This window comes from Camelus bactrianus, chromosome 21 (genome assembly GCF_048773025.1).
Source record: "Camelus bactrianus isolate YW-2024 breed Bactrian camel chromosome 21, ASM4877302v1, whole genome shotgun sequence".
NCBI lineage: Eukaryota > Metazoa > Chordata > Mammalia > Artiodactyla > Camelidae > Camelus > Camelus bactrianus.
In genome coordinates, this window is record NC_133559.1 from 12,979,306 (window position 1) to 12,995,799 (window position 16,494).

At 46.2% G+C, this 16,494-nt stretch overlaps 1 protein-coding gene across 6 annotated transcripts in view; it reads left to right on the forward strand.

Moving 5' to 3' along the window:
- Positions 1-16,494, forward strand: part of C21H1orf226 (chromosome 21 C1orf226 homolog) — a 281,417-nt gene that overhangs the window by 240,918 nt on the left and 24,005 nt on the right. For all 6 annotated transcript variants that reach the window (XM_074349719.1, XM_074349720.1, XM_074349721.1 and 3 more), the window contains 2 exons: positions 11,331-11,497; positions 13,158-13,337. In XM_074349719.1, the coding sequence (XP_074205820.1) occupies positions 11,331-11,497; positions 13,158-13,337 (347 nt within the window). The remainder of the gene's footprint in view (positions 1-11,330; positions 11,498-13,157; positions 13,338-16,494) is intronic.

Consider the following 16,494-nt stretch of genomic DNA (forward strand, 5'->3'; position numbering starts at 1 on the left):
ATGATTAATCAAGAAAATCAAGTTAAACATTCAACTCTGGAAGTCAGAAAACAGCAAAATAAGTCTCATACTGTAATAGGCAGTATGGCAAACTGGTGAAGAGTGGAGACTCTTACATTCTAGCTGTACTGGTCACTGACTCTATGATTTTGGGCAAGTTCCATAACCTCTCTGTGCCTTAATTTTCTCTTCTGGAAAAATAGGAATAGTAGTAGTGTCTGCCTCATAGAATTACGGTGATGATTAGATGAGCAGATACATAAAATGCCAAGTCTGGTGCTGGGCACATGGTACACACCCAATACATATTAGCTATTATTATTTAAAAATATGAGAAAAAAACAAGAGTAGAAAAAATTCTGGAAAAGATGAGTGATGACAGAGGAGTGGCTTTCCAGATACAAAAACATATTATAAAGCTATAATAGATAAAACTGTGCTGATATAAGTGCCTGAACAGATCAGAATAGAAAGCTCAGAAATAAACCCAGACATACGTTAATATGGTGTGTAATGAAGGTAAGAATCCCTATGGAGAAAAAAATATGGGAATCATTAAATTTCAATGTTCACATGCCTTTGACCCCCAAATTACCCTCAAAGTCCCTTCTAAGAATTTATCTTAACGGTAAACCCATAGATGTGTGAAATGATGCATATATAAAGTTATGTAAGCAAAGAGTTTGTTATAAAGGCAAAAAATTGGAAATAGAAAGAAGGAATCTTAAATTACGGTTTCAAATAATGGAATATTGTACAGCTTCTAAAAAAGAATGAGTTGACTGAACTGATAAAGGCATCTCCAAGGTATTTTGTTGAGTTTAAAAAAAAAAAACCAAGGTGCAGCAGTGTGGATATTATGTACTACCAATTATATTGTATAAAAATATGTAAGTGTAGGTGTGTGTACATACACATATATGACAGATGAAAACACATGTGTACTTATCATGCATAGAACATCTCCAGAATGATACTGGTTAAGATACTGGTAACTGTGGTTCATTCTGGGAAGAGGAACTAGATGGCTGTAGTGGGAGAAAGATTTACTTTTCCTTATACCAGACCTATAACTGGCCATGTTGCTCAGAGAACAGAAGCTGATCTCACTTCTGAACTGGAGGATCTGCCCTCAGAGCTGCTAGCTGGAGAAGATTGATGCCTTTACATTGTTGACTATTCTTTGGTCGTGCCCTGCTCCTTGTTGCTGGGGAGTCACAGCTAAATCTCAAAGGCTTTCAAGCCCACAGTACCACTGGCAGCCAGGATGCACATATATAAAGAAATTCCAACCAAAAAGTAAAGGGCATTATCTCTGGTGAAGCCATTTATTCCTGGAGTGAAAGGGGTTGGACACAGGGAGGTTACCGAGAGGGTGAGTGTTTGAACTTTGTTCTTATCACAGAACTCCTGTATGAGGAGCTTGATCCACATACCTAATCAGAACCTACTTCTCAGCTTTTTGCAAGAGGTCAGGGTGGTATGCTTTGGCCTTTTGGAGAGAAGAGTTGTGTGGATAGCATTTCACACCGACTGTTCTGAGGGGCAGGTCTTATTTCCCTCCTGCAGGGGGAGCTACACCTTCCTTCCACTTCCAGCCCCCGCAGGGATCTCCTGGGTGGGGAGGGTTGATATGATTTCCTGTGACACTAGGAAGGAGTCTCTTTGGGAGTCAGTAGAGATTCCAGTAGGGATCCTTTCCTGTCCTTTCCTCTTCGTGTCTTCCCTCACTCCTTCCCTAGCACCTTGAGCTCCTTCCTGTCCCTGGATGTATCATGTACTTTCTAAGATGTCAAAGCACTGAGTGTAGACACCTCTTTAAGGAGGTCAAGCGTGGGTTGGATGTGCTCTCTGTATATCAGTGACATCCCTGCAGAGTCAGAGAAGTAGCAGGGGCTCACCTCAACTCATGTAAATGAGGACGTGGCCTGTGGAGAGATGAAAATTGTATTAGGGAGACACACACACACACACACACACACACACACACACACACACACACTGATTTTAAGGAACTGGTTCATGTGATTGTGGAGGAGTGGCTAATTCGAAATCTGCAGGTAGGCTCGAAGAATGCAAACCCTGGAAAAAGTTGCAGTTCAAATTCAAAGGTGGTCTGCTGTTGAAAAAATTCAACATCCATTTATGATAAAAAAAACTCTACCAAAGTGGATGTAGAGGGAACATATCTCAACAGAATAAAAGCTGTTTATGACAAACCTGTAGCCAGCGTAGTACTCAGTGGGGTAAAACTGAAAGCTTTCCACCTGAAATCTGGAACAACACAAAGATGCCCACTCTCGCCACTTCTATTCAACATAGTATTGGAAGCCCTAGCCACAGCAACCAGACAGGGAAAAGAAATAAAAGGGATCCAGATTGGAAGGGAAGAGGTAAAATTGTCACTGTATGCAGATGACATGATACTATATATAGAAAACCCTAAAGACTCCACACAAAAACTACTAGAGCTGACAAATGAACTCAGCAAGGTAGCAGGACACAAGATTAACATACAGAAATCTGTTGCATTTCTTTACACTAACAATGAAATATCACAAAAAGAAAGTAAAAAAAAATCCCTTTTAGAATTGTGTCAAAAAAAAAAAAAATACTTAGGAATAAACCTGACCAAGGAGGTGAAAGACTTATATGCTGAGAACTATAAAACATTGATAAAGGAAATTAAAGAAGATTTAAAGAAATGAAGAGATATTGCATGCTCTTGTATTGAAAGAATTGATATTGCTAAAATGGCCATACTACCCAAAGCAATCTACAGATTTAATGCAATCCCTGTCAAATTACCCAGGATATTTTTCATGGAACTAGTACAAATAATCTGAAAATTTACATGGTATCTGCTAATCCCAAACTCCTAATTTATCCCTATCCATCTTTCCCCTTTGGTAGCCATAAGTTTGTTTTCTATGTCTGTGAGTCTGTTTCTGTTTTGTAAATAAATTCATTTTTTTATCTTTTTTTTTTTTAGATTTTACATGTAAGTGATATCATATGATATTTGTCTTTCTCTTTCTGACTGACTTCTCTTATTATGATAATCTCTAGGACAAACTGCTAATATAAAATAGATAAACAAAGTCCTACAGTATAGCACAGGGAAATATATTCAACATATTATAATAAAATATAATGAAAAAGAATATATATATGTAAAGCTGAATCACTATACTGTACACCAGAAACTAACACAACATTGTAAATCAGACATACTTCAACAAAAAAAAAAAAAAAAGAAAAAAATTTATATGGAATCACAAAAGACCCCAAATTGTCAAAACAACACTGAGGCAAAGGAACAAAGCTGGAGGCATAACCCTCCCAGACTTCAGATGATACTACAAAGCTGCAGTAATCAAAACAGCATGGTGTTGGCACAAAACAGACATATGGATCAATGGAACAGAACTGAATCACTATGCTGTATACCAGAAATACAACATTGTAAATCAACTATATGTAAGAAAAAAAAAAAGGTGGCCTGCTGGCAGAATTCCCTCTTCTTCTGGGGAAGTCAGTCTTCTTTTTTCTGTTAAGACCTTCAACTCATTGGATGAAGCCCACCTACGTTATGGAGGGTAATCGGCTTTACCCAGAGTGTGTACTAATTTAAATGTTACTCTCATCTGAAAAATACTTTCACAGCAACACCTAGAATAATGTTTGGTCAAGTATCTGGACACCATGGCCCAGCCAAGTTGGCAAACAAAATTAACCATCACAGAAATGAAAAGACAGCATGGTGTGATGGAGAGCATGCTGGACCAGCAGACTAGAGGAGCAGCTGAGAGCTTGAGTTCTGGTGCCTGAACAGCTCAGTTTGGATCCCAACTCGACTGCTTCTCAGCTGGGCGATCCTCAGCAAATTTGATAGCCTCTCTGGATCTTTCTTATCTGCCAGGTGTGAGGTGATGCATATAAATCAGCACCGTGCCTAGCATATGACATACTCTAAATACATGCTAGCAATTAGCTCGTTCTCCAGTTCCGAGTCTTGAACTACATGACCCCATCTATGCAGTGAGGGGCATTGGACAAGAAGTCCTGTGATTTTATGACAGGTCCACGTTAAATGATTAATCAGGTGCCCTCTGATTGTGGCGTAGTGCCATTGCCATGAAGTGAAACCTACTCTGAGTATTATAAGCACTTGGGATTCTACAGATCTGCGATGGGAAGTTTTTTCTTATCAAGGTAGACTGCTTACTTCCCAGCCCCATAGTCACTTTCTTTTTACGGCCCCATGTGCTTTCCTTTTTTCTGTAAATGCTCCCCCCCCCCCAACCCCAGAAGCATTTATTGATTCCATTAGGATTTTTCTCAGGAAGAGGGCACCTTGAAGCTCTAGAGTAGAACTGTTGGTTGGCAGGTTTTTCCCCCCCTTTTAACAAGAATCTTGCTTCCACATTAGGGAGCTTTTCATTTAATGCAGTGTTTATTTTTCTGGTGGAGCCACCCCAGTGATGTGCCGGCAGGCCCTTTGTTGTGCAGAGGAAACGTGTTTACTCTGAGGGAATCGGGAAGTGCAGAGGCTTTGCTGTCTCTTTGATGTCAGCCCTTTCCCTTCTGGGTTTCAGCAGTGCTTTTAATGAAGATCCTCACTTTCATGGTGTGTGCCCGCTCGCTCTCCCTCTCTCTGCCTGCCTGCCTTTCTTCTCTCGTTCTTCCCAGTGTTCCCTACCCCGGAGGAGATTTTCCCTTTGTATCTTTTGGCAGCAGCTGTCCTAGGCCAGTCCCGGGGCTCAGAGCCAGATGGGGCCACTGCCCCTGCTCTGCTTGCCTTGCTTTGCCCTGTGCAGTTTCTTTGACTCCTGGAGAGGGTTTCCTGGGAGAGATCTCGTTCCCCTGGAGGCGTTCCTCTTCCCACGGCAGCAGGCAATCCAACATGGGGAAGGGCTTGGAGCCCCTTGGAGAATAGAACTTCTTAAAAATAAAACTCTCACCAACTAGGCAGTGAGCCATGGATTCAGAAGTACTTGCTGTGTACCTGTTACATCTGCCGGACCTGGGCATCCGGCTCACTCAGAAGCAAGCACACCGCCGACTTCCTGTCACTTCTGCGCTCCCACCACACCTGCTCCTCCATCTCATCCGGCCAGAACTGCCTGGTCCTTTGTTTCTTCTTAGTTTCGGTTCCCTTCCTTCATTCAACACATGTTTATCAAGTTTCCCCATGTGCCAGACTCGATTCTGTGGATACTGTGAACAAGGCAACAAGGACCCTGCTGGCAAGGAGCTCACATTCAAAGCTGGGGTGGGGATGCAAGCAGATGACAAACAGGATCATTTTAGAGAATGTCAGTGCAATGAAGAGGATAGAGCAGGGTAGCTGGGACTACAGGTGGAAGCAGTGAGACTGTTGGGAGGCAAGGTGGTGCCCTGGTTAAAAGCACTAAGCCTTTGAGCCCCAGCTCCAGCCTGCCTAGCTGTGTGCCTCAGTTTCTTCATCTGTCAAATGGGGATAATGATTATGCCTACCTCTTAGGATGGTTATGAAGATAAATGAGTTAATACATGTAAATCCCTTAAACTAGTGCCTGGAACATAGTATTATTGAAGTTTAAGCTGTTACTATTGCAATTATGAGGCAAAATTTGGTCATTTCAAGCACTTTTGGACTGAGCTGATAACCTTTGTTCTTTTTTTCCCCAACCATTTTGTTTTTGAGGTATAATTGACATGTAAAAAGTTCTGCATTAATCTAGTGATACCTATCCATTTTAGCCCTGTGACAGTGGTCCGTTACCCATCTTTGGTCCCCAGACTTGGCCCCAGGGTACTTCACTGTTCAGCAGTCCTTCTGCTTTCCCCATGTCCCTACCTTCTGTCTTGGTGGATGATGTCCTTCTGTCCAAGATTAACCCTTTCATCTGCATCTGCCTTCCCTCTCACCTTGCCAGTTCCTGAACCCTGAGCCATCAGCTGTCTCACTCTCCTGATTCATTACCTAAACTTTCTACTGTGCTGACCTTTTTCCTCACTGCTGATAGATAAGGTAAAGTCTTTCCCATCTTAAAAAAAAATAAAAACAAAAAAAACCCTTCCTTGTCCCCGCATCTCCCTCTAACCTTATTGCTTTCCTTTTCTTCATAGTCAAGCTTCTTGTAAGACACATCTATACTCATTGCCTTCGTTTTACCACACCCCTGCCATTAGCCCTTCCGCTTCCAGTGATTTGGTGTCTGCTGCCTTCCAGTCCTTCCTGAAACAGCCAGTCAAGGCCAATGAAGGGCCGCCTAGTCAGCGAATTGAACCAGCCTTTCTCTGCGGTGTGCACCACTGGGAATGAAGCACCTCCCTTCCCGAGCTTCTGGGGCACCCCTCCCCCACTCTCTCCTTCTGTCTGTGCTAGCTGCTTTCCAGCATCCTTGGTAGGCTCCTCTTTTTGCCTACCCCTTAGGTATAGGGGCTTCTCCTGGGTTTGGGACCTGGTGCCCTTTTTGGCTTCTCGTGATTTTAATTAATGTTTCTCTCCAGGCTAGACCTTTTTCCTGAACCCTCCACTTATGGATACTGGATAATCTCCAGTTGGCTCTTACAGACTCTGCAATTTCATACTTGTATCCACAATCCTGCTTTTCTTGAATTTTCTCTGAAGGATGCCAGTCTCTACTCAGTTACCCAAGTCAGAATTTTAAAACTCATCCTAAATGTATTCTTCTCTCTCCCTCCCTCTCACCCTCAATGGACAATTGGTCACCAAGTCCTATGATTTCTGCTCCCTGAAGATATTTCAGATTTGCCCCCTGTGCTCTGTTACTGCCATCTCCTGAGCTTAAGCCCTCGTGTTTTCAACCTAGAGGATTGCTGTCTTGTCCAGCATGGATCTATTCTCCACATCATCTCTAAGGTGAAATTTGAGAGAATGAAAATCTTTTAGTATTACTCACCTGTTTTCTGTCCTTCAAGATAAAATCTCAACTCTTTCTGGTCAGGCCCCTCCCTACAGAGTCATTTGCAGTGCCCCCACTATGCTGTGGGTTCCCATGCCTCAGTGTCATTGCCTCTGCCTTGCTCTGCCTAGAATGCCTTCTATGGGCTCTCTGCCTGCTTCTTCACCTGCCTGAGCTGGCACTCCTTCCTCAGGTGTTGTTCTGCCCTCTAACCTCCGCCTGACCTAGATGCTCCTCTTCTGTTGTCCCGCACTCTGGATCCCTCCCTTATAGATGACACAGCTTCATGCTGCATCTGTGGTTTATGTCTGTCTCCTCTCTCGGGCTGGGGAAGCATTGAAAGCATGGAGTCTGCTTATTCATCTTTATGCCCAGAATATTTCTTTCATATACAAGGTGCTTGTTAAGTAAATGAATGAGATCAGCTCATGTCTAGTTACTGTCCAATGTATCGGGTATAAACAGTTTAAATCAACAGTTTAGAAACAGTGCTGTCCCTACCCTCAAGCTTAGTCCTGCCTCTCCCTGTTATAATTTGGAATCCACCGTGCCCAATTCCATAAGTCCCCCAGTTTGCCAGAAGAGTCTCATACCGTTTCTTGTTCCTTGGGCTTGTTGATGTCACAGAGTTCAAATACCAGATCTTCTCCCTTGTCTGATAGGACCTGAAGAAGACCATTTGCTGTGGATCCCTCCTCCAGGTCTTGTCTTACCTGGTGTGCTAGCAGACACATACGACAATAATATCCCTCCATCTAGCTGGCTCAGTCTGTCTACCTCAGCTTTACCCTTCCGCTTCTCACAGAGCTGTTTCACTGTAGAGGCATACCTAGGAGATACTGCGGGTTTGGTTTCAGACCACAGCAATAAAGTATTGCAATAAAGCCAGTGGCACGAACTTCTTGGTTTCCCAATGCAGATAAAAATTACGTTCAGACTACAATATAATAGACTACTATACTGTAGGCCATTAAATGTGCAATAGTGTTATACCAAAAATAACTGTGCATACCTCAATTAAAAATACTTCATTGCTAAAAAATGCTATCATCTGAGCAAACTGTAGTCTTTTTGCTGGTGGAGAGTCTTACCTCTGTTCATGGCCGCTGACTGATCAGGGTGGTGGTTACTAAAGGTTGGGTTGACTGTGGCAAATTCTTAAAATAAGTCAGCAATGACGTTTGCCACATTGATTGACTTTCTTTTCAGGAACGATTTCTCTGTAGCGTGCAATGCTGTTTTATGGCATTTTACAACCACAATAGATCTTCTTTCATAATTGGAGTCATTCCTTTCAAACCCTGCTGCTGCTTTATCAACTAAGTTTACATAATATTCTAAATCCTTTGTTGTCACTTCACAAGTAGAGTAGATTTAGCATAATTCTTGAGGACCCTACCATTTTCAGAATGGTAAATGAGCATTGACTTCAACTTCAAGTCACCAGCTGCATTAGCCCCTAATGAGAGTCAGCCTGTCGTTTGAAGCTTTGAAGCCAGGTATCGACTTTTCCTCTCTAGCTATGAAGGTCCTGAATGGCAGCATCTTTCCAATATAAGGCTGTTTCATGCACTTGGGAAGTCTGCTGTTCACCTTCATGAACGATATTCACTAGATCATCTGGATAACTTGCTACAGTTCCTACATCAGCACCCACTGCTTTACCTGGTACTTTTTTGCTATAGAAACGGCCTTCTTTTCTTAAACCTAACTCCTCTCAGCCTTCATAGAATTTAAGAGAGTTAGGGCCTCCCTCTGGATTCGGGCTTTGGCTTCAGGGAATGTTGTGGCTGGTTTGACCTTCTACCCAGACCTCAGAAGCTTTCTCCATGTCAGCACTAGGCTGTTTCTTATCATCCTTGTGTTCACTGGAGTAGTACTTTGAATCTCCTTCAAGAACTTTTCCTTTGTGTTCACAACTTAGCTAACTAGCTTTTGGCTTATCTCGGCTCAATCATTTCTAGCTTTTGATTTAAAGTGAGAGATGTGCGACCCCTCCTTTCACTTGAATACTTAGGAGCCATTGCAGGTTTATTAATTGGCCTAATTATAATATTGTTGTGTCTTAGGAAAAAGGAGGTCTGAGGAAGGGACAGAGATGGCCGACAAGTGGAACGGTCAGAATACATGCAACATACATTAAGGTTGCCGTTTTATATGGGTGCAGTTTATGTTGCCCAAAAACAATTACAGTAGTAACATCAAAGATCACTGATTACAGATCACCATAACAAATAATGAATAGCAACTAATAACAACTAATGAAAAACTTTAAATATTGTGAAAATTGCCAAAACATGGCACAGAGACACAAACTGAGCAAATACTGTTGGAAAAATGGTGCCAGCAAATTAGCTTGGTGCAGGTTTGCCCCAGACATTCAATTTGTAAAACTGCAATATCTGTGAAGTGCAATAAAATACATGTGCTTATACTGATCTCTACCCATTAGCCGTATTAAATCGACACGACTCCAAATGTAATCATCCAAGAACTCGCTGAGTAGCAGGGAGTCTCTCAGAAAGAGTCCCGTGACTGGCGATTCACTTACTTCAGCCTTGGTTTGGGAACTCCACCGCTACAGAGAGAATGGCCGGCAAGTTTAGTTTTTAATGACTTCTGAGAAGCAGAGCTAGAACCTGAGAGGTTTCCTGATCCCTTCTGGGCTTCTGGCCTGGACATCTCCAGGTGCTCTGTGGGGGGGTGGGGTGGGGGGGAGGGACTGCTTAGTTCTTGCTATTAGGATCTCCAGGGATGAGGGGCAGCCTCCTCCTGTAGCTCGCTTCCCTGTTTTGCCACCCTGTTGTGACACTATTTCTTTTAATAGTATTTCCTGAACACGTTCTCTGTGCCAGATCCTTGAGAAACATGAACGAGGCACACCCTTGGCCTTAAGACCAGAAGGGCACACCTGATATTAAGTGCACTGACAGATGGACGCAGGGTGCCCCTCCTGGTGACCAATGGGAATCTCTCCTGCTCAAACACAGTTCCGTGTCGCCCTGTCCACTCCTCCACAGGCAAGGAGAACCAGGTGCTCAGTTCCCAGCACCATCCGCCTACTGGGAATCCATCAGCCCTCCCTCTCACAGGGTAAACCTCCTGATGGTCAAGAAGCTCATTTCTAGGTGCAGGAGATGACAGAAAACAGCCCGCTCTTTATGCTCCTGCCTGCTGCTTTACAAAGGAGCTGGGTTACTGGTCTCCCAGGCCATGGACCAGGACCATCCTTGCTGTTACACACCATTGCTACCCTCGACAGTCCATCTCCCAGCTCCTAGAGCAGCCAGGAGGAAACCAAACACACTGTTTGCTCTCTAAATCCCAGGCTTGCCTCCCCAGATGACTCATGTGGGTTTGCATGGGGAGACTTGTTAGAACTGTTTGTTCTCCAAGGCAAGCCCTCCGATGGCCAAGGCCGGGCTCCCTGGGTTAGCTTGAGAATTAGGGAATCGGCTCTTCATAATTCCTACTTACCTCATTAGCCTGTGCTGTTTTACTATTGGTGCTTGGTCTGTGAAAGCTTTTAAGAAATTTTATTTGAAGACAGTAGTGATGAACCTAATCCCAAATGTAGAGAAAAAAATATTTCCCAGGAAATGCCAGGAACTTACCAGGTGTTTTTATGGAGACCAAGAAAAAGAGAGGAACGGGGAATGAAAAAAATAAGAAATAGTAGGACTTTCATACATGTGTTGAGCATGTGATCAGGGAATTGGTCACTGTCTTCAGTGGGAAATAGACTAGACAGGGCATGAAAAACCAGCCACCTGTCTCTCCTCCAGCAGTGCCGCCTTCTGCAGGCCCCTTCCCTAGCTTCTGCTCTTGGGGGGATGGTCAGAGTGAGGCTCTGATGGTGGGACACTGATACTGGGTGGGATGGTGCCTCAAATCTCCTTGTTCTTATTTTTTATGCCTACAACCCCCCATCCATCTAACTCGGCCTGTAACGTACAGTTGCAGGAACTGAAGCCCAGAGGTGAGATGATTCGCCCCTTATCCGACAGTCTGTTAAGAGCGTGGAGGGGGAAACCGCAACCTCTCTGGACGCCCAGTTCAGGGTACTTTCCCTGGGCCGTTTCCATGCCTGAGCTTGGATGAGGTTGAGATGACTGTCATCCCTGTCTTCCAGGGTCCCCACACCCTGTCAACACAAGCATCATGCCAACCTGGCAGAGCAGTCACCTCCAGGCTCGAGGAAATGTTTGTCTTTGCGTCAGGACTTTACAAAGATATTAAAATGAGAACATCTTATTGGATTAGAAATTTAGTGGACGTGAGTGGGAAGGTATGCGAAAGTGCTGTGAGGCCAGTGGCGTCCCTGGGCACGACGCAACTGAAAACGGAAGTGTAGGGAAGGGAGGACGCTGTCGCTGTGTGGCCGCCCCCTGCCCTGCCTTCTCTGTTGTCCCGCAGGCCGCCAGCTCACCGGGGCCGAGAGGGCTGCCACGGCCGCCGCAGAGGAGACGGACATCGACGCGGTTGAGGCCCCGCTCCCAGGGAATGACGTCCTGGAGTTCAGCCGAGGTGTGACCGACCTGGATGCTGTAGGGAAGGAAGGAGGCTCCCACACAGACTCCAAGGTAAGCGGAAGTGGCCCATCCAGGTGATCTGCATGTCTGCACGCGTGTCACCTCCCAGAGTGGCCTGTGTCACAGCCTCAGCCGCCATCAGCCACCTCTTAGCCCCTGTGGGGTCAGCTTTAGAGTGAGGTACTCCCCAGCACAGTGGTGGTTCCAGAGCTTGGTTTACTTCCTCTCAGAGGGGACTGACTTGTAGACGTTCAGCCCCCGGGTGTGGACACTGGATGCTCCTGCGGGTCAGGATGCCACAGAGCTCACTCCTGATGTGCGCCCCTCTCCAAGGTCTCCTCGGTACTGGTCCCCTTCTTCCCACTGGCAGCCGCACCCTCGATGGCACCTCATCCCTACACAGCACTTGTACCAGGCTAATCCTTGCACAACACCACATGATCCCCTGGGGCTTAGCTGACGGGCCAGAGTGCGTGGGCTTCCTCTGCCGGCAGCTGGCAGTTGTGTGCCTTTGCTGCTCCTGTGTAACAGCACTGGGGAGACTGGGAATTGGCCCATTGGAGGTTAGAAACTGCAGGACCACCTCAGGCATCATCACCTCCAACCTCACATCTTACGAGTGAGAAGATGGACACCCCAAGGAGTTCCTGATATGATCCAGGTTAAGAAACTAAGAACCTGAGACCAAATTCCAGCCAGAAGACAAAACAAACAAACAACACCCCTACTCCACCCCTCTCCCCACACACAGAAGGAAAATCCTGACAAATTGCCCTTCTCTTGGATTCCCAGCCAGTTCCATCTTTCGCCATCATGCACTGCCTTTTCTCGGATGGAGGTCATCAGGCTAGTTCAGTAGGAGGAGAAGCCTGTCCAGTTTGAAGGGCAGTACAGTTCCAGACTGTCCGCCTGGTATTTTCTTCGGCCCCCAGTTTGTACAAAAGCCCTCTGCCAGTGGGTGCCTTCCTCTTGCATATCTGAAGAGAGACCAGCAGTAGAATTGCAAGAAATAAAATCTCTCCCTGTGAACCAGACTTCTCTGGATCACAGAAGCTATCTGAGTGAAAGTGTCCAACCACCAGGAGGGAGACGGGCGGGAAGGGAACGGACGCTGCTTTCCCCTGTCAGAGAGAGCTCTGCAGAGCACTGTCCGCTTTAGTGTGCAGACTTTCTTCCCTGGTGGCGCTCGCTATGGGAGCAGGAGGTGCTGGGCTGGCGCCCCTCCCTCACAGGCCTCTTCCTCCAGGGGCCAACTCAGGAGAACCCTGCAGACCCTGGAGGAGGAAGCCCTAAGGATCCAGTAAAGTAAAGGTGGAAGCCGCCTCCTTCCTGTTCTCATAGTGGGGTGGCAGGTCGAAATCTTTCAGAGAACTAGATCCCTCTAAGTCCAGAACCTCGGGTAACTCAACAACATGGTCTAGTTGGAAGCTATGGGCAAGAGATGGGACAGTATCAGCTGCCTTGTCTCCATCACATCCCATCAGTTACTAAGGTGTCCAAATAGGGTTTTCTGACTCTTGTCCCAACCCAGGTAGCCATACCATCTCCTCCACGGGTTCCGTCCATGGTTCTACTGAAGACACAGCATTTCCAGCTCTTGGTTATAAGTGGCCCATTTCACCCCATCCTCGTACATGCTCTGTGTATTACAGTGAGGCCCCTAAAGATGGCGCCTGCCCAGGGTCATGTCCTGTCTTCTCTTCTCCTCCAGGTTGCACCCCACCCCCAGGAGCCCATGCTCACAGCCTCACCCAGGATGCTCCTGCCCTCTTCTTCCTCGAAGCCCCCGGGCTTGGGCACGGGGACACCACTGTCCACCCACCACCAGATGCAGCTCCTCCAGCAGCTCCTCCAGCAGCAGCAGCAGCAGACACAAGTGGCTGTGGCCCAGGTTCTCCTCAGCCTCCTCCCTACTTCGCAGGCTCCACTCTCATGGGCTTGACGCGCCTTCCCTAGCGAGGGACACAGGGCAGGTTTAAAACCTAGGGAGCTGGAGGGGATGGCTCATGCTGTTGGATCGTTGCTTGTTGGGGAACGGAGGAGGCGGGGATGGGAGAGATGGGGGATGCAGTTGAAATGGGAAGAAATGTTTTGGTTTCTCGTGTATCCCCCGCTCTGAATTGGGCTTGGCTGGCTTGGCTGGATGTTGTTGGATAATGACTTGAACTTACGAAGGAACAAGATGCATATAATTCCACCCTTCCTTTCCTGCCTTCTTCTCCTGGAGTTTGGGGTAGGCAGGGACGCCTTTGGAGTCAGAACAGGTGTGACTCCATGATACCACTTTTAAAAGAGCTTAAAGTATGAATTTGTGCCAAACACTCTTGTGGCCGCTACCATCCTGGAATCCCACCCACCTTGTCCATACAGGTGTCCATGCCTCCGTTAGTCATCCACTCATTCCAGGCAGGATCTGATAACCATATTGTCCTTGGAGTTCATCATAATGAGATTTAACTTACAGGAACTTCGATGTAGTATTTGAGCCATAATGGGAATTGGCTTAGGTTTCAGAAGCCAAGTGCTGTTTGACCCCTGAAGACTTGTGGGGCTGCTGCTGCTTTATAAAGGAGGGGGGAGCCGACTTCCCTGCTGCTTTTAGCAGGGATTTCTTCTGCTTGCTCCCGCGGAGGGCACTGTGGTCCACATCTTCCTTGGAACTCGTGAGTCTGAGCTTCGTCTTCTCATGGGCAGTCAGGGAATGGCGAAGACTCGATCGTTTGTACCAGTAAAGGCTGAGTCCTGAGGTGAGAGTCAGACAGGATCAGGACCTGGGGTGGGCAGAGGAAGACAGTGAAGAGAGTGGGGCCAAGGGTTTGGGAGAGCTGGTGAGAGCTCTGGGAAGGCGGCTCTGTGCTTAGGCATTCTACATCTGCTTAGCCAGGCTGCCCTCTGTGGCTTTCTGCTTTCTGTAGTGAGAACAGGGAAGACTTCCCCAGGGAGCAGTTATTGATCCTTGTCATTTCTTCTGCTCACTCTTCTCATGACCCTCGGTCAAGTGAATCACCCAGACAGAGCTTTCTTTTCCCCCACATACCCCTTGAGGAAGCACCCTGCAGCCTAATCAAAATGATGCAACAACTTGGGTCTTAAAAAGACCTTCTTACAACAGTCTCGCACTGACCTGGGCCTGAGTCCCAGCCTGATGGGCACCTTTTGCAGCTGGGTTTCAAGAGAGTAGAGTCAGTGGGGCCCTGCTCCCAAGTGATTTGAACCTTTTTAAAAATCCTGATCCGGAACCAAAAGGATGTGTACTGATCCTGGGAGGATTCGCATGTGTTCCCAAAACAGCAACAAATAGGAAGAATCTCATCAATGGCTTCTTCTTATATTTGGGGGAAAAAAATCATTGTCTTTTGTCAAATGACAGAATTCATCTCCTCTAGTTAATAATGGCACGGCAGTTCCGAGAATCCCCACCTCCGGGGTGTGAGGGCTGACGCCAGCACAAAGCCTGAGGACTCCAGCACAGGGCCAGTCGGAACTCACAGCATTTCCAAAAGTTTCCCATTGAATACAAATCCATTCTCCAATGGTGATACTTTTCTCTTTCAGCATATCAATTGCCAAGAAATTATTATTTATCTAAGAACGGGCTTGATGCATATTCATGATGAATATTATCAGAGAGGCATTTGAATTTGAAGTCACTGCTAAATAACAAAAGAAACTATTTGCAAATGTGTAATCTGTACAAGGAGATTAGTGTTGTGGCAGTCGAAGGCCCCACACTCTGTCTGCAAAGTCACAAGGCCTGTGAGAGATAACAGGTCTCCCATCGCCAGAATGAAGCCTGAGGGTGGTTCTCTGGTCCAGAATCAAGCATCTGTCTCACTGGAAGATGACTGCCCTGGCCCTATTTTAATTGCTTCTCTCCTAGAAGACAGTGAGGCTAAGAGAGGGGAAGAATGTGGTGCTTGTAGGTCATTCATGAACCTCTCTCTGTTCCAGCCACTTCCACAGGCTGGCCCCCTCAGCCTCTCATGCATTTGGAATCTGTTGATTATAGATGGGGTCCCCTGGCTGAGTCTCAGTTCGGGCAGTGACATGATTGCAAGGCCACCAGAGTGCATCAATATCCCACATTAATGAGATGACCCTGGGTGGGGTCGTAGACTTCTGAAATCTTCAAGTCAGACAGGACCTTGAGATCATCAGACAGCTTCTCCAGCCGACTTCTCTATCCCTCTCTGCATAGGTAGTCCCTTCAGTTTGCATCTTGCTTTGCTGCCCAGGAACGCAGCAGAGGTATTGCTGTACCTCTCACCTCATCTATTGTCCAGACTGATTCAGTCCTACACCAGCCGTCAGCTACGGCTTTCTCTGCACCTTCCTCTCCCACTCTCTTTATAGCAATTGATCCAAAGGCTTCTTATTCGTACCCATATCTGTGGGTATAAACAGTTATAAAGGGTATGTAGGTGGATCAGTGGACAGGTCTTCTTGGCATCTTTCATGCATTTAAAAGACATCAAATCCGGCATACTTGGTTTCTCTGCACAGTGGGATTGATTTCAGTGTCTAGCATGAGGTCAGTTTTTACTTAATTCTGTCCGATTCTATTGCCACCAAACTGCAAAATGTCTGTCTTTCTTTGTTAAACCACCAGCAGTCCCCAGAATTCCAGTGGGTAATACTGTGACCTCAGCACTTCAGGTGGGAACACATTTTCCTTTTCTCTGGGCACATCTAAATCCTCCTAATGTGGCTCCTGGGAAGAGCTAAGGATAAAGACAGAGCTTCTGGGAAACAGGTGCACTCTTGGGGTCCTTTGTTGCATGATTTATGCCTCCCTCCCCCATTTATTCTCACAAGCCAGTCTGGTTCTACTGTTGTCATCGGGACCAGGCTTAGATCTCCTTCATGGTGTTCTGATTTGGTCTAAGACCTCAAGACCTCTCCCAGCCTCCCCCTAAACTGGTTCAGAGCTGGTCTAGAAAGGGTCTGCCCTGGCCCTACAGGTACATGGGCAAAGGTACTGCTCAGCTGATTCTAGGTTAGACCTCAGTGTATAAATAGTGAACCCCAAGCCCCTCAGAGCACTTTCC